The sequence below is a fragment of the Argentina anserina genome, chromosome 4, assembly GCF_933775445.1.
Source record: "Argentina anserina chromosome 4, drPotAnse1.1, whole genome shotgun sequence".
NCBI classification, from domain to species: Eukaryota; Viridiplantae; Streptophyta; class Magnoliopsida; order Rosales; family Rosaceae; genus Argentina; species Argentina anserina.
This window is the reverse complement of record NC_065875.1, coordinates 22,715,107-22,737,372: the sequence shown is the minus strand read 5'-3', so window position 1 is coordinate 22,737,372 and position 22,266 is coordinate 22,715,107. Positions and strand designations below refer to the sequence as shown.

Genomic DNA, 22,266 nt, shown 5'->3' with positions numbered 1-22,266 from the left:
ATGATATGTAAAAGTGGGTGATCGAGTTAATTATAAAAAGTTTATTACAATAAAAATAATTTATATATAGAAGACAAAACTACAACATTTCATGAGATGGGCAAAACTCGATACTTTATCTAAAAAATAGACGAACTGACCTTAATTTTGAATTGAGTCTACCTCTGTACTGATGTTGTGCATATACCATTTTTCCTAAAAGATACGTCTATTTCAACAATTACGAATACACATATTGGGGGAAAATATGGGACTGAAGATAAGTGGGAGTTGAACAACTTGGCTCCTGCATGTGTATTCTGTAAGGAGATAACAATTGGGTTTCCCGAGATTTTCTTCTGCTTCACTTTGGTCAGAAAGATTTCTTTAATTTGTGCAATCTTAAGGATACACCAACACGTTGTCATTTGACAGTTCCAATTGTTTACGTTAGATAGATCAGTGTCCGTGGAATAAAAAGGTTCCTATGATAATGTTATATATTTCGACCGCGACAACAACCAGAAAGCTATCTCCCAGTTGTTGCTGGCATGGCAACTAGCTTTGCGAAGAGGGGAACAATTCATCCAACTTGCTTAATTCGTAAAACGACGGCTTCTGAGTGGTGGCTGGCCGACCTAGGCTTTGCCCCTTGGGCTTGATATAGGGGCCTAACATGCATTGCCGCCAACTTGGGTCGACCATTATACTGGAAATTGAAGCATAATTAATTAGAATTGAGAATCACACTTGGGCATTCAGACATGTTCGTCATATATATCCTACTAGTTTCTGATGGTGTGTATTTATCCTTAGAAAGAGGCTCCATGGTCTGCGAAATTGCCAAAACTGACCCATATGTGGTTCCAATACGTGTTCGTTCGAAGATAGCAAAACCAAAGACGAAAATTTTGAATGTACTACTAGTTCAGTTGATCTAAATAAGACGCTGTAAACATGAAAATAAAGAGTGTATAACCAACCAGAAATATTAACTCAGATCATGATCAAGGTTTTGCTGAATAGTTTAAAGATTTATCTTCCAAAAGATCGTTAATTATAATTGAATTGTGTATAAAACCAACTCTGTCAAACACGTCATGGTTGTGGATAGAATTTGTGGTGTCACAGACCTTTATCTTTTAAATAGCTGCTAACCTATCAACAGGAAATATTTGTGATGTCTAGAACATTCCTAGATAGTTTAGGAGTATATCTGTTTCAACCCTATCAGCCGAGGACAGCCACCCACCGCCCACTTTGAGTAAGATATGGGCTTCATTTCATTTATACCTCTGAATTGGCAGTTAGTCGTACCCGTACCCTTAACAATCTCCTTGCATGATTCGCCTTCCGTTTTCTCTTCTATAACTGTGCAGAGTGTAATGTCAATGGACGTGCCATGTGCAGCAGCCACCAAATTTAGGTCACAACGAACTTCAGAGAGAGGCTACCCTAAAACCGAAGAGGAGGTTCATCTTGGGACTGGGAAGACCTCTGTGGTAAGGGTAGGCAAGCTGAGATCGAAGTAACCAGCCAGTCAAATACTTCTGCTCAAAGGGCTTCATGCAGGACGCTGCTAGATTTCTTTCCTCTTAAGTCTGTAGTATTGCAGGCGGTTCAACCCAGGATCTCCTTATATAGCAAAACCCTAGCCATTAAATAAAAATTGTGTTCGCAAAAATTTCTACGTATATAATACACTTGATTTACTTGTACAAGAAACTAGCATGTACCACATACGTGATAACAAAAAGTTCAACATATTTAGTTTATGTAACCCACTCGGCAGAACATCAAACTAAAGTGGCGCAAAAACTACAAAGATAACTAAGTTTCAACGTCACAAGCATTTAAGTTTGGTGTGTACGTAATGATGAGATTAGTTGATAATGCATGTGCAGCCCATACCAAAAAATAAAGTGACTCCTCCCGGAGTCCCTAGGGGTACGTTTGTTTTCCGTCTAATTACGTATTAAGTCTCTCTTTACTTCCGGACTGTGCTGTCTCGGGTTAGGATACATTAATTCCAAATCCATATTTGGCAGAGTCTCGGACTAACCTCAAAATTAGCAAAATCACCCTCCTCTCCCTCAACCACAACCAACTTCACGGCCGCCAACGATGGGCCGTCGCAAATGGACGACCCACCCACCACCAAAATCACCTGCATCTTCGTTGGAATCAAAGTCTAAAATCACATGTGTTGAAAAACAAGAAAACACTAGAACAAACCAGACTTTCTCACAAATCATTAATCAACATTAGAGTGGTTGAAGTGGTTGACTGGTCGGAGCTTTAGTTAACCAAATGGCAGGAGCTTCTTCACGAACACAGTAGATAAGGATTGACCAAATCAAAGACCGGTGATGAACTCAACCCAATAAACCTTCTAATACTGCAACAAGCTCTACACAAAGCTCTTTAGAAGACCAGAATTGTCGGAACAACCTCCAATCTTGGAGAACGACGAAGAACATGAATAACCCAGAAAACGCAATAATGAATCAATCCATAAAACTCAACCAAATTGAAAACTAATTACATGGACTTGTCGAACTCGAGGAGGAGATCGATATTCATACCGGAAGCTGTTGAATTGGTAGCCAAAAACGCATAACTCGTTTAGAGGCCCGATACTCATCACTGTGATCCCTCATTCTACAATTGCCGATCAAAGAACCCGAAGCTTGGGAGTGTGTTGTCTGCGCCGAGGTGGTTCGGACGAAGGCGCGAGGTTGCTGGGTTCGTGGGTCAGCAAAGCTGCAATCGACTCGGTGACGAAAGTCGAAGTCTCAAAAGGAAGCGAGAGGAGGCGAGGGTTTCTGCAATCCCCCCAAAATCGGTGCCTCTCCATAGTCCCGGAAATTAGAGAAGCGGGGACTAGCTAGTCTCACTTAACCTAATCGTGTGTTTTCCCAAACATGGGTTTCTGACTAACTTTTTGGACTATGGAGTCCAATTCCAGCTAATCCCCATAACAAACGTGACCGTAGTAGTATGTAGTTAGTAATCACTCGACTTATTATTGTCTTCCTGGAAACCATTCCGCTTTGGGAGCCTTACAAGTGAGTATGCCGACCCAAAATTGCAAACCACAAAACAAAGATAGAAATTCTTCAAGAAGTTTGACAGAATCAATTCGAAAACATTTCAACATCTCCCTTACCTCATTTTGCTTCACCAACAACTTGGCTTTCCGAGACGAGGGTCCACTACTCGATCATAGATGCTCAATATTAGGAATAAAGGTGTGCACAAAAAAGCAGATCATACAGATGAATGATCCTTTCTCTTTACAAAGCATCTATGATGTAATATCGTCTCAAATGATTCAAAGTTTTAAACACTGTCCACAAATCAAAGCTAAAATGAACACATACAGCCATCATGGCCGAAGAGCGGAAAGCTCATCACGGCGCAATATGGCGTGATTCCTAAGCAAACAGGGTAGCATCATTTGAACGTGTTGAACAAATGCAGAAAACACAAGAGCAAAGACGAAGGACAAACAAAAAAACTTATGGAAATATATATACATTGTAAATTACTTTACATCGACTCAACAGCAACTTTGATTTGTACAGATTTCCTTCTTAAGCCGCTCATCGAAACCAACCAAAACACCTAGATGGAAACAAATTGAAAATTTTCCAAGCATAGACTCCAACTCTGTACAATACAAGAGAGAGGTGGTACAGAGACTCTTCCTCAACCAACCCCTCCTAAAATCTAAACATGACCTCTCTCGAATTATTTGCCTAAACGGCTCATATTTACTTACAGACACATCTCATTTACTGTAACTCCCTCAAGCATATCAACGTACGGCACAAGGATCAACTCCATCCCCATACTGAGAATTTCCAATATTCTTCTCAAATTTTCTCAACCGATTATAGCACACTCTAAATCCTCAAATATTTTCCTACGTACCTCAAGCCAGGGAAGGGATGCTGCAATTCCGGCTATCCCTGTCCAGGCAATCAAACCCCTCGACCCTCACTATCGGCTTGCTCCCAAAAATCGCACGAACACGGCCTCCTCCACTCCTCGTTGAGGAAGAAGGAGACGATGACGACACCGGAGAAAGTGGCGACACTGGAGTCAGCTTCTCACTCCCAAACCTATCATCCCGAATCAATGGGTTACCTACTCTGCTCGGTGGCGACCCGCTGAAAAATGGGTGCTGCGGCGAGCCTATTTCTGTAAAGGAAAACTGTTCAACCCCCTGCAAACAAATCAAATTGAAATAAGCATGATTACATATACAAATGGAGTTCTTACACTAATTTTGAACTTAACAAAAAATTGTTAATGAATTGAAATTACACTGGTAAAAAAAAAAAGGATTCAGAGAGCACACCTTTGTTAAGATACTGTCCAAAGCATCAGAGCCTGCCTTTGAATCACAGAGCTCTCCTTGATGCCTGCAACTTTCAATCAATTAAAATTTCGATGTAATTTGAATTCAAATTGAGGAATTGAAAGCGAGGAATTAGAATTACCCGAGCTGCCAACGGAGAGATCTGACGGAATCGTGGAAGGTGGCGCTTCGGAGTCCGTAACGGCGAGGTTTGGGGCAGACCACGGAGTCTCTGGCCGTACGCATCTCTTCGCAGACCGAAAGGGCGCTGCTGGTCTGCTGTATCACACAGTGGTTCATCTTCGGTAAGACCTGCTCAAACAAAACCAATCATTAACATTTTGAGCTAAACTAGATCCGGTAGATCATAAATCCAAAACTGACTTCGATCTGGAGTACTTGAAACAAGGACGGGGAGTGGTAGTACCTGGAGTTTAGTTGGTCTGTTAGAAACTGAGAATGGGGAACGAAAACGAAGGCAGAACTAGGCGAAGAGAAACAAGGGAGAGGATGGAGGCGATTTATAGGGAGGGGAGGGGAGGGGAGGGGAGAGTGAGGCCAACCAAAAGAGAGAGAAATTTATAGATAAAGGGCCTAGAGACCGACAGTTCCTCTCATATGGGGTTTTTATTAATTGACATTTGACAATAATCTTTTTAGGTTGCAATCGAATAGAATCTAGTTGATTTTCCTCCATTTTTTACCTCTAGAACTTATCGGTAACCTAAATTACAAACTGTACGAGGATCTTGAATCAATCGGCTAAGTTGTTTCTTTTAAATTCTCCTTCTACATCATATAAATTTCGCATATTCCTACAATTTTTGTTCTTCATTAAGATCGATAAAGATTCTTAGAATTCTCTTCTCATATATTATGAGCTTACAAAAATCTACGTTTTCTAAATTATATAAGATAAATATATACGTGTTACGAATATTGAAATCGAAGAATTAGTTGCCTAATTGATGTTATGTAAAAATCTGTCATCTTATCATAAATATTACCGGAAAAGTCTCCTTTTCTTTAATAAAATGCAAATATGGTTATAACATCTAACAAAGTGAATGAAGAGAGTTCATCTAGAGAGTAGGTTGAAAGTAGAGAATAATGTTGTTTTTGAGCATACCGCACAACCCTTATTTCTACAAGCAAATCAAATTATCTGAGTTTAGCATGTTCCATGCTTTGGTACAGACACCACCAGTGTACTTCAAAACTTGAAATAATACATTCAGGCATTTTGTTTATTCAACGTATACTAAATATATATTAAGAGAAACGACTTTCTTTTTCAACTTTTGCAAGCACTTCCCATATTGCGGTATTGTAATCTTGCACATTTTACTTCCCGTTTTAGTGCTGTTCTTGCACATCTTTATCTATGTACAGGTGGCACTACCAAATACATTAGGAAGTTAGGAACAATATTCACCAAGCTTAAGTATTTAGATAGTGTTGTATTACTGCAAAAGAAGGACAATCCATAAACATCCAGGAGAGGTTTGTGCTAAGATGCACGGAGATGGTCCTGGAGTGCCGTATCACATGTCCGATACGGACGCAGACACAGACATGCTCTCACACGTGCCAATACGGTTGGACACGCGCACTCAATTTGGACACGACTCGAACACAATTCAATACGCGAGAGACACCTGCGTGTCCAATTCAGACACGCAATTATGGAGGACACAAGTATTTTTACAAAGCACCCTCTGCGTGCTGAGATTGAACAAACCCAAAACTTGATCTATCTGGAATAAAAATCAAAGCTTTGAGAAGGAAAGTGAATATATGGGTTGATTGGATTTCTTAATTGATCTTTGATTCTTCACTGAATTCAAATCAAGAAAAGTCTGGGATCAACAATTCGAATTTGAAAGAAGTGATTGGAGCTTTGATTCTTCATTGAAATCACCAGAATCAAAGGTATCTGAGGCCGTAAGCTTGGTTGCATGTGTAGTCACTTTATATAGATTGAAGGAAGAGAGGATTAGAGAGAAGCTCTTAATGTCTACATAGGCTAGCTCTGTTGATCGGTGGAATTGGTGGTGGTGTAGGTATGCATACAAGAAGAGAGGCAGAGAGATCTGCTCATTGTGGTCGCAAAGAAGAAAGAAAAATGAGGAGTTCGGTGAATTGGTGGAGAAGAAGAATGGTTGTGTTGGTAAGGTTTATTAAATGGATAGTTCATATCAAACAATGTTAAGATCTAATGGTTAAAATTAGTTTATGTAATTTTTTTTTTATAAAATAAACAATTTCTGCAAAATGTAAAATGTTAGTAAAATTGTAAAAATAACATAGCATCAGAAAAACAATTATGATAAATATCTCTGAGCTCATAGCAACAACAAAGTGTTAAGCCGTTAACTTAACATTCCAAGAAAATGTCGGAAAAATGTTGGTCCTAATTGAAGGAAAGTAAATAAAGTTTTTGGAATTTGATATATAATACTTATTTTTATCCTTAATTAGATATATATATATATATATAATATTTAATTAACATGATCAAACCGTGTCAAAAATTTCATTTTATGAATCAACTGCTTTGATCAATAAGCATTTATGAATCTAACAAGTCCACAAATGAACGGATTACAGTATATGAACATTGCCCTGGGATTAAAGTTGGAGTATGCAATCCAGATTAAGCAAGTGACTGCAATCAAAAGGAGAGTAGAACAAGACTAGAACACAAATGGTTTATTTACACTGTAAATGACTGTTTAAATTGACTCAACAGCAACTTCATTTGTACAGATTCACTTCATAAGCCGCTCATTGGAACTCCGAAATACCTAAATGGTAATAGAACGCAAATTCTCCCACCAGATTCTTACTATTTACAATACAAGAGGGTGGCAGACTTCTCAAACCAAATTCCACCCCCTCACAACCTTATAACCTAAAACGGACCTAGGATCCCCTCTGTTTATTTAGTTAACATCTGATTTACTTACAGGACACATCTCATTTACACAACCCTCTCAAACATTTTACAAAAGGCAGAAGGAACCCTTTCATTTTAGATTGAGAACTTCAAAATTACCTCATACTATCAAAGCGCCGTAACTGTATAGCAAACTTCAGCTTAATCTCATCTTATGTACCTTCTTCAATGTTTGTCAAGTGAATCTACCTCTATGCCAGGGTAGGGATCCTGCAGTTTCTGCGATCTCTATCCAGGCAATCAAACCCCTCAACCCTCACTGCCGGCTTACTCCCAAAATTGGCCCGAACACAGCTGCCTTTCCTCGCAGATGAGGATGGAGACAATGAACCTGAAGGAGTTGGTATAGGTGACAGTGGTGTTGATGGGGTGAGCTTCTCATCCCCAAATCTAGCATCCTGAATTAGTGGGTTAGCTACTCTGCTCGGTGGCGACCCGCTGTAAAATGGGTGCGCCGTTGCAATTTCTGTACAGTAAAATTGTTCAACACCATAAGAACCCTGCACGAACATACAATACCAACACTCATATTAGGAAACCACACAAGATATACACATAACCGAAAAATATAGGCAAAACACATCTCATATGCGCACCAACATCTGTATTGCTGAAAATCCTAATCGAGTTTCTTGGCAAGAAAATGACAACAATCAAAGTTCATCTTAGTTCCTAACTTGCTATCCTAGCAAATAAATAAGGCACGGTAACTATAAGAGAACGATACAAAAAAATTGCAGCGAATCGAATTACGATTCAATCACGATAACTAAATCGCACCTAATTTCTTATCTACAAGAGTGCTCGCAAATCTGAAACTCTAACAAGAGCTAAAAGTAATTATAGAGAGCTGAAAGTCTACCTTCGTAAGGAGATTTTCCAAGAGACCCGACCCTGCTCTCCCATCACTCAGCTCAGCTTGATGGCTGTAATTCAATCACACCACAAATTAATAAAATTTCGCACATACAACTATCTATATATTCAAAATTGTAGGAAAAATATATATCAGAAGAAAATAGTGACTAATTTACCCAAGAAGCCATCGGCAAGATCTGATGGGTTCGTGAAGGGCTGCGCTCCTCAAACGGCGAGGCTTGGGGCAGACGACGGCGTCTCTCAAATTCCTCATCTCTTCGCACGCGTTGTTCTGCTGGATCGCATAGTGATTCATCTTCGAAAACGTCAACGCCCGGACCTGGTCAACACCACAAAGTTTTAATTAAAAACAAAATCATTTCCAATTTTCCGCAACAGATCAAGGGACACACAGCAACTGAATCGATCCGATCCAATTAACAAAACAAAAAACTTAAACAGATCTGAACCACCGGCCGAACTAGGCCGCAGATCTGAGCACGAAATTAAAGCCGGCTTCGCGGTTTCGACACAACTCCTAGAAACAAAATTCAAAAAAAAAAAAAGAGAAGAAGAGGATCGTTACCTTAAGAGCTAAGAGTGATTGAGTATAGCTAATTGAGCTGTGTATGAGAAGGGGAAGAAATCTAGAGTAACATTAAGGAGAGGAGAAGAGTGAAGAAGAAAATTAGGTGAGGCGAAGAAGGGTGAAAGGGAGGGAAATGGACAGAAAAGAAGGAAGGTTAATAGAGGAGGGGCTCTAGAGGATTTATAGAGCCGGAGAAGCAAAAGAGGGGGAGCAAGGAATCGTAATTAAAATTAAAGAAATTGCAGAGAGAAGAAGGTATTGGGCAACAGGGATGCAGGTTAATAAAGCACAGCTAGAGAGAGAGAGAGAGAGAGCGCGGAGTGGAGTGGGGAAGGTGAGAGGTGTGGAGCGTGCCAGGTGAGAGAGACAAGACCGACAGAGGCTGGGTCTTTTTTTTATAAGTGGAGTTAAATTTGAAATTCCGACGTGGAATTTTAAAATGAGGGAGAATTTTATAATGGATTCACGTCTTCACGCGGGCGGTGCCTCCCGCGGTAAGTGTCATCGGTATTGGCACCAAAACTAACTTACTATTCCCCGCTCTTTTGACTTTACCCATTGCTCCCACGTGTCACGTGCACACAGCATCTTCATTTAAATTCTTTTGTGGAATTTGTTTATATCAAGTGGTTAAATTTTGTTCGAAAAATTTAAAATGGATGAAGCGCACAGCATGACTGTAGGTAATCTTGAGCAGCTCGTATTCGACTTATGTTCAGTCGTTTTTAACTCGTTCGGCTCTAACTCGTAAAATTAAATGAGTCAAGCTTAAACTCAATATTTAGCTCAACCTTGAAAATATACCGAGTTTAAACGACAAGTATTTGGCTCATTCGACTCATTTAACTCGTAAGCTAACTCAAGATTGACTTATTAATTTTTATAGTATATATATGGTATAAATATTTTAAAATAAGAAATAATATTAAAAAATAATATTAGTTCGAAACAGTTGAAAGTCTCGTTTCTATAATAATTAGTTAAAAAGACTTTAAGTTTAATAATGAGTTTAATTTATTATTTTTAGTTTATTACAAATAAAATAGATTTTGTGTGATATTTTATTTTATTTTTTAATTTCTTAATTTTAAAATTTTAATTTCATATAACTCAAGCATGATCGATTCGACATAAGCCCAGCTCAAGTGTTTTCAAACCGAGCCCAGCTTGAACATAAAAGCACAAAAATCAAATTTTAGTCTTGTTCAAGCTCAATCGAATAAAAACAAGCAAAACTAATAACTCAGTATTCAGCTCGGTTCGGCTCATTTACACCCCTAGAGCACCACATCACTTAGTCAAAAGCATTAGTTTCTCATTGTGTCTCAGAGGTGGTAAGTTTATAGCATGTTTTATAACGTGGAATAAAATTAAAAATAGAGTAATTGATTACGAGATAAGAGAATTTGGTCGTTTACTAATACATATGAGAATTGAAATAAATGTGGGTCTCACATCCTCATCATAAATCAATTCATGCTAAAATCCTTAACTTAATATCGAAGGGAGAGTGGGTATCAGAATCAATTTCTCCATCAATTCGGATATCAATTTTTGTTACTTAAACTAACCTAATTTAATTGAGAATATTTTCAAATTGTCCAACTCAAATTGAGAATATATATATATATATATATAGTTGTTAAAACCCACAAATAAACAATCACAGATATTTTACGGGAGTAATTAAAGTCAGTTATTCTCTTTCTTTAATAATATTTTTTAATTTTATTTTTTTATTTACATAATTTATAATCGACAAATGAAATTTAGTTGGAATTGAATATGTCTTATTGAGTATTAAATGAAAATAAAATTGGTGTAGTGATATTTGTATGTCATTCTGATTGTAAAAATTAGTGTAGCACAGTAACACTATTGATAAGTAAAAGAAATAAGTAATTTTATTGATATATATATATATTTTAATAATCAAATTAATTTTAATTATGATTCTGATGGTAAATAAATAATATTAATCGTAATTAGTATTGCTTATGTTTTAATTCTATGTTGTAAGTAAACAGTTCAATAAAATTGAAATCTACACATCCAAATTCATTTTGTTTTAATTCTATTTTAGTGCTAGCCGACTCATACGAGAAATTATTCTAATGTCAGCCAACTCAAATGAGAAATTTATATGCACACACACCTTTTCTTATAAAATAAATAAATCTGATGCAATTGACTCACGAGTGACGACTTCCTAATAACGAATGAAAACATATATATATTTTTGAAAACACTTCAATTGGTTTAATTGTATGTTGTTATAATCCATGCAAACATAATACTTTTCTGCAATTAATCTGGCTACCCGCTCCTTAGAATTACGGTTTACAGAATGCTAAATTTCACCACTAAACAAATTCTACGGTACCATTGTTGAGATATTATTGCAAGAAAAATATCATGATCTGGGTCTCCTCTCGGGGAAGAAAAGGTGATGACTAAAAATTGGTCTCCCCCTCCGCCTGGATTTATTGAGGTAAATGTTGATGCGGCTTGGAAAGGAGGCAAGAATGGCATTGGGGTGGTGACTAGGAACTTTCTCGGGTGCTAGTTTTCTAGGCTCTCATAATTCAGTGTGAGAGGCTGAGGCAATATTGCGGGGAGTCCAGTTAGCCGGCCACTTGAGTCTCAAGAAGGTTATTATTGAAGGAGATTATCAGGAAGTTTTCAACCATATTCTTTCTTCGGTGGAGATGGATTCCACGTGAAGCAAACCGGGTTGCTGAAGTAGCTGGAAAGCTTGCCATGCTGAGGGAGTGTTCCTCGGATTGGGCCAATAGGCCGCTAGACTCCCTTCTGAAAATTCTACAGTGTGACAGCCTGAAGCCACCTTAGTTTTGCTTGTTCTTTCCCAGTAGTTTTACTGCTTTGTTTTCAGAAATGGTCTCGGTTGTTGTTGGTGTTGGTTGTTTCGGCTGTTGTTCTTGTTTCTAATGAAATTTACGTATTGACCAAAAAAAAATCATGATGTAACTGTTCTGATGATAGTGAATCACTAAATTATTTTATGTATAATTTAGTATTTCTACATTTCTACAACAAGTATCTCTAAAGATGTGAAAATATCTTGTGTATCTCGGGGCCGGCCCCGAGTAGTAGCGCAACTACCTATGGGCGGTAAATAATAACCGTTTTTTAACCCTTCCCGCCATAAATATCCGCGGTAGTACTAGACTGCAACTGCAAGTACCTCACCCACGTTTCGAAAGGTAAAAGTAAAAAGCTCAAAGTCAAACCAACAGCAGCTTTGCTGGAACCTAGAAGTACAACAGTAGAACCTACTAAGCGAAACCATGTGCTTCGATTGAACTTTTCACCGACAGTAACTACTACATGCTTCTCAGTTTCACCTTCGCCAAACTGGGGAACCCTTATGTCGAACCATAACCGATTTAGTTGGACGGTATCAGTCGCAGGGAGGGCAGATATGTCATTAGTCATTACTCATTTATAATTATATTCAATGTTGTTCATGTGTCCATCCACTATTCATTAAAGAAATCATCAACCTTGTGATTATGAAACTATCCAACTGTTCTGGATCCGATCCGCCTAGAACTAACTAAACCGCGTAGAGCATAATAATCGTGCGCGAGATGTCATGTTTTTGATGCAGAAGGAATCAGATGCCCAACAAGAAGAGCTGTAAAAGGCTGTCACGGCGTTCCGATGGCGAAGTGAAATGACACTATTAGCCACGTATTATGTTAGGGTCATGTGGGAGTTGGAGCAATTGACAACTACCAAATATAATGGGGATTTGGACCCACAAGGCTATCATTTTCCTAAGATTTTAGATCCGATCTCAGGGACCGGAGAATCCTCCCCACCACTCCAATTCATTGAGCTGTAATATTGACTGCTTGAATACTCGATCATATTTTGATTATGATGTTCTAATAACTTTCCATCGTTCAATCTAGTGAGGATTATGTTTGGGTTTTTCAAACGGTCAAATCCGGTAACTAACTTGCATCAAATGACTGAAAACGTTGAAACATCGCAGGTGCAAAATGATCTAATAAGTTCCGGTGGGTTGCTGGAAAAGAATTAGTGGGTTTTTTTGGGAGAACGAAACAAATTCATTTAGTATAAACCAATACAAGCACGAGACTCAAATGATCATAAAGATCATATAAAATAAAACAAAAATAAAGCGTAATATTATACTTGATCAATAAAAACAACACAATTCAACTCGATTACTCAATAGTATATCGAGTCAAAAGACATCAATACTGGTGCAATGAGTTAAATCATGCGCTATAAGTAATAAGTTAAGCACAAATATTTGTATCCAAGGCTCTTAAGTCTTAACCTTCAACAATATCTAGTAGTTCCATAACCTCTACCAAGAAACAAAAATTCAGCTGCGTCTTCCTGATTGAGCAAGTTAGCTGAGGAAGATATTTGAGTAACAGCAAAGACTGCTTTTGTAAGAAACCAGACGTTGGTGGTCAGGAAAGGAAAGGCTTTGAGGCTTTGACATGCTTTTCTGCTGTGAAAGATCTCACATGCTGTGTCCAGACAGAGACACGAATGATTCCGTTTCACGACTTTCGTCAGTATGGCCATCATACTTGGGTTTGGTCTATCACTGCCCTTGTTTTTAAGGGCATAGATCCAAGTCAATAGACAAAACGGCAGAAAATCCCGTGCCTTCTCTTTCTTATGATTAAGCAAACATGGGCGTGACGATCCCACTATGACTTAAATATATAGAGCACCACTCAACAATAATACCACTACTCACTAAAATTGACTTGAATTCGAATCGAGTTAAAGGGTATCTTAGGCATGAAAGCAAGGTTGATTCTGACAAGTTCATCAGCAAAGATATCATAAATATATAATCCTAAAATGATTCCTTGTTAGGGATGCAAACAATAATGATGCTTCACAATTAAAAATCCTACTTGTACATTACACAGACATCATGCATGAATGGCCCTAAAATGTGAGTGGCATAGGACAAGGAACTGAAAACAGGTGAGCTAAGAGTCTCATTCAGCAGCTGCTGCTGCTGCTGCTCTCTTCTTGGCGAAGTACTCATCAGCACGGGCAATGTTCTTTGCAACTGATGGCTTTACCCACTTCTTCCGGCCAGGCAGCACAGTCAGATCACAACCAGCAGCCTCAAGCTTCTCCTTGGCTGCTGCAGAAAAGGCCCGAGCTTTGAAATTCAGCTTCACTTTAAGTTCCCCATCACCGAGAATCTTAAGAAAGAGAGGAGTCGAGTGAATTTAAATCAGCATACAATTCCAGCTACTTGAATTGCAATATGCACATTGACAACGGACTAACCCCCATAAAAGGTAAATGCTAAGTACAATTACTGGGCAGCAGGACTTAGAATGCTCCATATGGTACTATTAACTTTCTATAGTACGATATAGTTGTTTCAGTTAAAGTTTCAATGCATCTGTCAGTCATATCAAATAGGTCAGCAAGAAGCTGAATTAGGTTCCAGGATTAGAAAGCATTTCATATGTTATCTGAGGCCATCAAAGTATCAAAACTGGATTAAAAGCTTTGGCTAGAAATTTAAGAACACATTCAAAGTATCAGTCTCTTTATAGAGGACCAAATATTCTACGATTCAGCAGAAGAAGAAACATGCAAAAATCCACTACGTGGTACCAAATAAACAATCTACACTTTATTAGAAGTGATAACAGAAGAGGCAACAGTCAAGTGCTGAAGTTTATGGCTTAAAGAGGCAAAAGAAAACTAAACTAAAACATATACGGCTTAAAGAGGCAACAGCCAAGTGCTGAAGTTATCACAAACAACAAAGTTATTCAAACATCGTGGTTCAGATAACACACGCACACACATGTAAGGAAGTGGCCATAACAGTTACATAATCATCTAAATGCTCAAAAATACTTCATCTGAGAGAATTCTTTGGCATCAATTGTACCAGCATACAAGGTGTCTCACCATATGTGATTTTCCCAATTTGGTGTGTAATCAGTTTAACTTAGTATGATGAGGATTTAGTCTAACTTAATACGGTGGCTAGATCTACAAAGGACGGTATGCCTAACTCATTAACTTTAGTCTAAGTGAACTTGTACAGATAGTCCAAGAATTACTGCAGATCCATTCTCTATTTAACCAAAATAGCATAAATCAGTACGATCATCATGTGTAAACTTATGTATTCCCATACTTATATAGCTAAGACAACAATGCTTAAAATCTTAAACCAAGGCAGGCATAAATTAAACAAATCAAGAGAGAGGAGCACTACCTTCAGAGGGAGTTTCCTCTCCCTGCCCGACGGGTTGATCAACCCCTTCTCCTTCAAACTCTCCAACGAAACTTCCTCTCCTTCTTGAAACCCGGCATCTTCTATGTCTTTCAAGTTCACCGGCACATATTTAGGCAGCCCCTTTTGCATCCCTACACACACATAAACAATCACACATTTTCGACATTTCGAGCAATGCACCAACTCCAAACAGATACAACAACCCCATTCAAGCATTTCATCAAACACGTGGCCTGCATATACCTCCAGCAATTCCCTTAAGCTTCGGAATTCGACGGTAGAGCGGCATCTGTCCACCTTCAAACCCAGGCCGGACGCCCGGTCCGGACCGGGACTTCTGACCCCTCATACCGAACCCGCAGCTGTTGCCTTGGCCAGCTGCAATACCTCTCCCCTTTCTCTTGCCCTTCTTTCTGGACCCGGGTTGCGGGCCCAAGTTGTTCAGCCTGAACCGGACATTCCCAACCGGAGCCCCGACTGCGGTATCGGCCGCCTTGCTGACAATGACCAGCGGTCTTCTCGGGATTATGGTCGTCTTGAGCGAGGGGATCGAACATGAACTTGGTCTCAAGTTGCTGACATTTCCCTGCGGAAAAATAAAATAAAATTGGAGTGCAATTTTGAGCTAATTAAGTAGAATTGGTGTAATTAAATAAGCGGAGATGGAGAATTGACGAAGACCTTGAATGGGGAAGAAGGGAAACGCAGGGCAGAGGTTGAAGATAGAAAGAGCGGGGACGCTGCCATGGATAACACGAGTGTAGCTTGGCTTAGCCAACGGAGAGCGACACAAACAGATGCTTATCCTTTCTTCTATTTTCCTCTTCTCTTGGGCAAGCGCTGTGGACTGGTTAGTGGCCTTTTTGGTCTATTTGATTGATTTGGGCCTGGCTTGTGCTCCTAGACGAGGTGCAATTACACAAATTACACCCGTTTATGTATTTTGACCACCATGCATCTATATTAGAATCATCAATCTTAACCGTTCTCATTGGGTCACTCTAGAGTTGTACCAACACTCTAACTAAATGGTGTATCAAATGGGAGTGGATTCCTAAAGAGGCCAACCGCGCGGCTCATATAGCAGCGGCGATTGGTGCAAGATCGGTGGTTCCTCTGCGTTGGGCTAATCATCCACCACCATCCTTGACTCACGTTCTCCGAAACGATGGCCTCCCCTGCCCTCCCGGTGCTTAGTCTCTGATTCCGACAGTGTTCGGAATCTCAGCTTTTTGCTTCAAGATAGCTGTCTGTTGCTAGTTTGCTCTCGTGCTAGTTGATTTGTGATCTTATTTTTCATCTTCTTGTATTTGCCTGTCTATTGGGCTTTTTTTTTTGGGCGGGTCCCTTAATGAAGTTTATTCATTACCAAAAAAAATGTTGTGTCTCGTTAGATATTAAATTGTACACTACTCCTTAGTATAAAGAACTGAAATTCTCACTATTTATTATACAATTCATACCCGTGCTCTCATATACATAATGACTCTAGGAGATAGGGGTTAGCTTGTCTCAGTTAGCACTGTTGAAATTAATCGAAATTGAAGTTTGGGTTTGAATTGAAAAAAAAAAAAAACTTAATTATAATTTTTAAATAACCCTGATCACATCTGCTGTTTAAAATTGTAGTTATTTAAACTAAATTTTACGAGGAAGCATCTTATACAAAGATTACAGTACCCGACAGAAAAACAACACATAATAATAAAATTAAGTACTTATTTTGCTCAAATCTCAATATCAAACTAACGATGCAGTTTTTCTTCATTATTTGGGCCTGATGTTTTACTGGAGCCGAAAGCTTCATACGAGTATATCAGTGACCAGAAGCAGCGGGCTTTAGATAACACTAAGGCAATGATGTAAATTCAGTACAAATGAAGTAAGAATAAACGTTTAAGCTTCTACGATCTGCAGTCTGCTCCAACTAGTACATGGATTATGGATTCCCTCCCTTAACTTTATTCGAGCGTCTTTTTCGTAAAATTTTGTGCGTGCCAATACTTGGACTTACAAGCTTCATAAATTCATACAGCAATATTGATCAATCGATGGGTATGATATCAATAAATCTGAAACAGTAACATACAGCTCGATCTGGGCTCCACGATCGAATTCGATTGCGCCGGAGAAAGAGATGTATGAAAGTGTGACTGGAAAGCATGACTGAAACGATGATTACTGGGATAATGTAAGAAGATGAAGGTGAGTATCTAGCTTGCGCTAAAGTACAGGAGAAAAGAGAAGAAGATGGTTTCATATAAATTGGTGTTTGCTGGAGACGGGAGAGGACCACTTGAACAATATTTTCAGCATTTGGATGCACGGCTTATGCATGCTTGCATGGACGGACCTCACAAACTTGTATTTGAAATCTTAATCATGAGTCCACCTCGAGGCTATATGTAGAGTGGTCCATCAACCACCTGAATATATATTTATGCATTTATACCTATATTATGATTTTTCCAAAATTAAGGATACGAGACACTCACCTTAGTTATCATGGAAACATTGACGGAAAATGAGGTTATTATTTGTACTATGCTGGGGTCTCTTTTTTTTCACGTGTAACGGTCTCGTGAAAAACACGGCGAGATCTACTACTGTTATGTAATATTCTATTTATTCAAATTACGTAATAATTAATTAGTTTGTTCATTTATGTTTGATTGAGGTGATTATAGGTAAAGAAGTATGTTTTGGACTTAAATTGCAAATAGTGCCTAGGGCACGGCTTATTCAAGAAAGATCCCATCCTAGCTAGCACCCTGACGTAAAGATCAAACCAATTAACACAATGTACGTTGTTGAGCAAAACCTCATGGATTGTAGAAAGATGGAAGATAAGCACGGAGTGCTACCGCATACTTGTGCTATATTTTGTAGTAGATTCCATGATAATCAATAGAACAAAACCAAGTCGCTTAATTCAAAGGATATATCATGTCGATCGATCATATGCGCACATTGCATCGATCCCCAAGTCAACATCCATCTTGCATAGAGCTTCCCAACCGTCCGATTCACTAAGCTGTCTAGTAACATAAGTATTACACAACTATTAGCTACATAATCCTCTCATGTATATGTATGAGGGATTCAAACATTTGATCCCTGTCTCTATCTCCTTTCGGTATCGACAAAGATGTTTCATTAGAAAGAGAGGGCAGTTGATTAATTTAGATTCAATTGCAAACTCGTACCGAACCGTCCATGTTGTAATGCAAAGTGTACATAGCTAAACATTATCCTCCATAATCATATATATGGTCCATAGTGGGTATGGAGGGCTCGGGTTCTTTTGTCTAAAGTAACTTTGCATTGCATTATTACGACGTTTTAAGACAATTAATCCAGTACTCGTTCATCGACATAAATATATGAATATAGGGCTGGATGGGACATTCACATATATAGTCTCAATCGATCCTCGATTAATTTGATTAATCTCGACGTTGTTTGAAAATGACTACGAACAAAAACCCAGGTACTAGTAAGGAATAAAACAAGACAAGGCTAGGTGGGGATGAGGCTGAGCCCATCCCAAGTTAGATCATGAAAATATTGATAATCAGACATTGATAGTAACACTTCCTTGATGCATGGCAGTCAAAGTGGTACAATGATGCCCAGGAGCCCTTAGTCGTTAGCTTAGTAGCTTTGGGCATTAAACTCTGGACCATTCATTTCATAAACTATACAAACACATCATATATATCTATGTCGATCTACATATCGTTCGGATCTTATATACATTTACATCTTTAACATTTATGATCGTAGCTACTGGTCATTCACAACAGTAGTAAGTATAGTATGCATATCTTCCCTGATTGCCTGATCAACCTCCACAGCTTATAAATATCATCTTTCACTCTTTTGGTTCTGGCTCGTCTTTAATTATATACATGCCTGGCTAGCTAGAGCTGAGCTAAGCTAGTACAGGACAAGCACAAAGACAAATACTATAGCTAGCTATATGAGATTCCCATACATATATCACCTCCGCTGGTGAAGAGCAATAATCTTCGTCTTCTGAACTTTGAAAATGTGGACATTATGAGCAAACAAGGAATTAAGTGTCTCAGGCAATAAGGTAGCCGGTGTTTTCTGGTATCTCAGAATCAGAAGCAGTGGAATTAGTATGTTGTATGAACTATACAACTATTAATGATTAATCTATCAGTCTTCAACGAATAGGTTGTATTTATAGAATTTCCGATATGCAAAACAATTCCACATATCTAAAGCCGATTTAAAGTCACGAGACCCAGTACTGTCGTCCTTTGTTCCTTTTGAATTTAATTTATAGTGTAGTGAGAGAGAGAGAGGGAGATGAGTCCAAACTCCAAAGGGTTTGGCAGAGAAAACTGATAGAGAACTTTCAAAGCTCTTTATCTTCCACCATCACTCAACTAGCTTCTTCATTGCAGTACTCTCCAACTCAAAGTCCCTTGAATTATTTTCTCTCTTAAAAGCTTTACTACTCACTTCCAAGTTCCAACCCCATCCCACATCTCATCTGAGAGAGAGAGAGACTCAGACAGAGAAGAGAGAGAGATACATATAGCTAGCTTTGTATTCGGGCTTTTACTTCATATTTTCATTTCTGTCTCTCTCTGTCGGTATCATGTAAGTCATCATCGTTTTTAATTAACACCCCTTTCAAACTCGATCACTTCCCCTCTAGTTCATCCAACTCCATCTTTAATTAACCCAAATAAGTACGACTGGAGTGTATCGTTAACTTTAAACTGGAATTTGTTATTTTGCTGTTTTGCAGGAATCCATTGGACCTCAACAACTTGCCTGATGATCATAATCGAGATAGAGACAGAGACAGAGAAAACGGTAAACAAGTCATCGACGGCGATGCCTCCTCCTCCTCAGGTATCAGTATACACCAATTTCAGACCAAAGAGCCGGTCAAAACTGAACCTTTGTTTCTTCGTTTTCCAGAGCTCCCGTTTCTTTTCCTAGTTTTTTCCTGTCAACTCTAGAGTTGTTAGCTCATCCCGCAAGTTACAATCTTGAAATCGTGAAAATCTTTTAACTCGGACACGGAGATTTTGGTTCATAAATTAACGTTTTCCTAAGAACGGATGTGTGTTAATTATCTATATACGAGATTTGGGTAATTAATTAAGTACTTAATTTCAGCTAGCTAGGGTTGAGCGCTATAGCTAGGATTAATCTCATCGAAGGAAGCCTTGATTTGATTGATTGGCTGGTTTTGCAGGCTATAGAAAAAAGAAAAGCGGCGGAAAAGATGGAAAAGACGAGAGTGGGAAGGTCTACGAGTGTAGGTTTTGTTCCCTCAAGTTCTGCAAATCTCAAGCTCTTGGGGGACACATGAACCGCCACCGCCAAGGCAAGTCCAAATTTGATTATATTATGTCACTTCACCATTCTTCTCTTTCACTCTATTATTCAAAGGCTTACAGCTCGAAGGTAGGTAAAATTGATATGAGAAAAAGATTGGGGTACTGCCAGGTCAGATGATCGATCGATTAAGCCACGACGACTTTAGAGTGGTCATGTCAAATGGAAAAAAAAACAAAAGTTGGGTTTGTTAGAGAAAGTCTTTGCGGAAATTTTGATGTGATTTGATTTGATTCGTATGTTGGGGTTCTTTGTTTACAGAGAGGGAGACAGAGACACTAAACCGTGCTCGTCAGCTGGTCTTCAACAACGATAACCTAGCCGCTCCTGGCCCTCCTCATTTAGGGTAATGGAAAATTGCAAAATTAGCAAATTATGCACGTAGATTTTTACACGAAATTTCCCTCCACCATTTTGATGTTTTTGGTGATTAATTGGTGATCAAATTTTGTGGCTTTTGATGACATTAGGTGTTGCCATCCGATGACGCCTCCAGGAGGGTACCCCCACCCAATTGCAGGAGCTCCCGGTGACCCAACAACATTGCCTCTGAGATTCCCTGCAAGAATGTTTTCTGGTTCTCCTTCCACACAACTCATACCACCGCCACCAGCAGCGGCACCAGGTCCACCACCTCAAGCCGTGCAGCCGTCGCAGCCGTCGCAGCCCTACTTATACTCTTCTCCTTCACGCCCCATGTCCTACCCTTCTTCACACTATCAACACCACAATGACTACTACGTCGGTCATGTCCTCGGCGGTAGCAACACCAGTGGTTCCCAGTACGGCCATCACCTGAATGCCAGCTATGGCGCCACGGCCGGTGTTCAAGATCATCTTCAGGCCAACATGAACAACAACAGCGGGTACAATAGCTATACTTGTATTGGTGCTCCGGTCACGCACAGCGGCGGGTTTGGACAAGGAAGTAGCAGCCTGAGTCCGGAGCTGACTGGAACGGGAGGAGGAGGCGTTGTCAGCGGTGGTGGAGCCAGGGATGGGTCGATGAACTACTCAGGAACACAGCCCCCTCCTCCTCCTTCCATCAACCGATTTCAACATGGCTTCTAATTAATCATTTAAAATCGTTTTTTTTTCTTTTCCTTTTAGTAGAGTCATAGTAGTAAGTAAGTCTGAACTGTGAAATAGTATTATTAGGGTATTTGGTGACACGCCACGCAGAATCGATAGGGAGAGATGAGAGACTCAAAAGAAGCTGACAAAATGGGGTCATGAATATGTAGAATGAAGAAGAAGATCGAAGTAGAGAGAGATTGAGTTTTGTTGTTTCTCAATCTCTACAGGAAGGACTGGACTAAAAGGACAGCTTTAGAGGTCATGGACAGGCTCAGCAAGTTTGGCTTCAAGCTGTGGGGATTTTTGGAAGAGGGCGTTGGGTTTCTTCTGTGTGTTGTGACCTATGTATTTCTGCGGACTCCCAAGTCTGAAAAGGAAAAGAGGGGGGAACTAGAAAGGGAGGGGTTGTGGGACAGCCAATTAGAAACGAACTAAAAGTTCCCAATCCCTTTTTGCATTCCCAGTTCGTTTTGCATGCTATAATTGAGTGTTTTAACCTTTGCCTTCTATGACTCGATTTCATATGACTTTTTCTGTGGAGCATTCAATAGTAGTATATTGATGGATTCACCTATTTGACCGTAAGAAGAAAGAGGGGGTCACTCTCTGCCCAAAAATGGGGATCTTCTGGTTGTGCTGGGTCATAGATTTATGTAAGTCACTGTGTCACACCATGCTTGCACTGTAGGGGGCAATGACCTGCTGCTGATAACTCACAATTCCATTGTTACTTTTTCCTGCAAAACTTCTTCACACACCAC

At 39.3% G+C, this 22,266-nt stretch overlaps 4 protein-coding genes across 4 annotated transcripts; 1 reads left to right on the top strand and 3 right to left on the bottom strand.

Annotated features, from left to right (window-relative positions):
* Window positions 1-3,474: 3,474 nt before the first annotated feature.
* LOC126791991 (uncharacterized) lies at window positions 3,475-4,886 on the bottom strand. Its single transcript, XM_050518501.1, has 4 exons — window positions 4,773-4,886; window positions 4,488-4,657; window positions 4,346-4,409; window positions 3,475-4,210 (listed from the first exon to the last, which is right to left on the bottom strand). The coding sequence occupies exons 2-4, from the start codon at window positions 4,643-4,645 to the stop codon at window positions 3,917-3,919; spliced, it is 516 nt and encodes a 171-aa protein (XP_050374458.1). The 5' UTR covers window positions 4,646-4,657; window positions 4,773-4,886; the 3' UTR covers window positions 3,475-3,916.
* Window positions 4,887-7,038: 2,152 nt separating this feature from the next.
* LOC126791992 (uncharacterized) lies at window positions 7,039-9,018 on the bottom strand. The gene is made up of 4 exons (XM_050518503.1): window positions 8,749-9,018; window positions 8,339-8,502; window positions 8,167-8,230; window positions 7,039-7,804 (listed from the first exon to the last, which is right to left on the bottom strand). The coding sequence occupies exons 2-4, from the start codon at window positions 8,476-8,478 to the stop codon at window positions 7,496-7,498; spliced, it is 513 nt and encodes a 170-aa protein (XP_050374460.1). The 5' UTR covers window positions 8,479-8,502; window positions 8,749-9,018; the 3' UTR covers window positions 7,039-7,495.
* Window positions 9,019-13,593: 4,575 nt separating this feature from the next.
* LOC126791980 (50S ribosomal protein L15, chloroplastic) lies at window positions 13,594-15,871 on the bottom strand. Its single transcript, XM_050518488.1, has 4 exons — window positions 15,725-15,871; window positions 15,287-15,629; window positions 15,023-15,174; window positions 13,594-13,982 (listed from the first exon to the last, which is right to left on the bottom strand). The coding sequence occupies exons 1-4, from the start codon at window positions 15,788-15,790 to the stop codon at window positions 13,770-13,772; spliced, it is 774 nt and encodes a 257-aa protein (XP_050374445.1). The 5' UTR covers window positions 15,791-15,871; the 3' UTR covers window positions 13,594-13,769.
* A 2,640-nt stretch (window positions 15,872-18,511) lies between these two features.
* Window positions 18,512-21,499, top strand: LOC126792412 (zinc finger protein JAGGED-like). The gene is made up of 5 exons (XM_050518836.1): window positions 18,512-18,533; window positions 19,772-19,936; window positions 20,286-20,417; window positions 20,690-20,774; window positions 20,899-21,499. The coding sequence occupies exons 1-5, from the start codon at window positions 18,512-18,514 to the stop codon at window positions 21,497-21,499; spliced, it is 1,005 nt and encodes a 334-aa protein (XP_050374793.1).
* The last annotated feature ends 767 nt before the right edge of the window (window positions 21,500-22,266 follow it).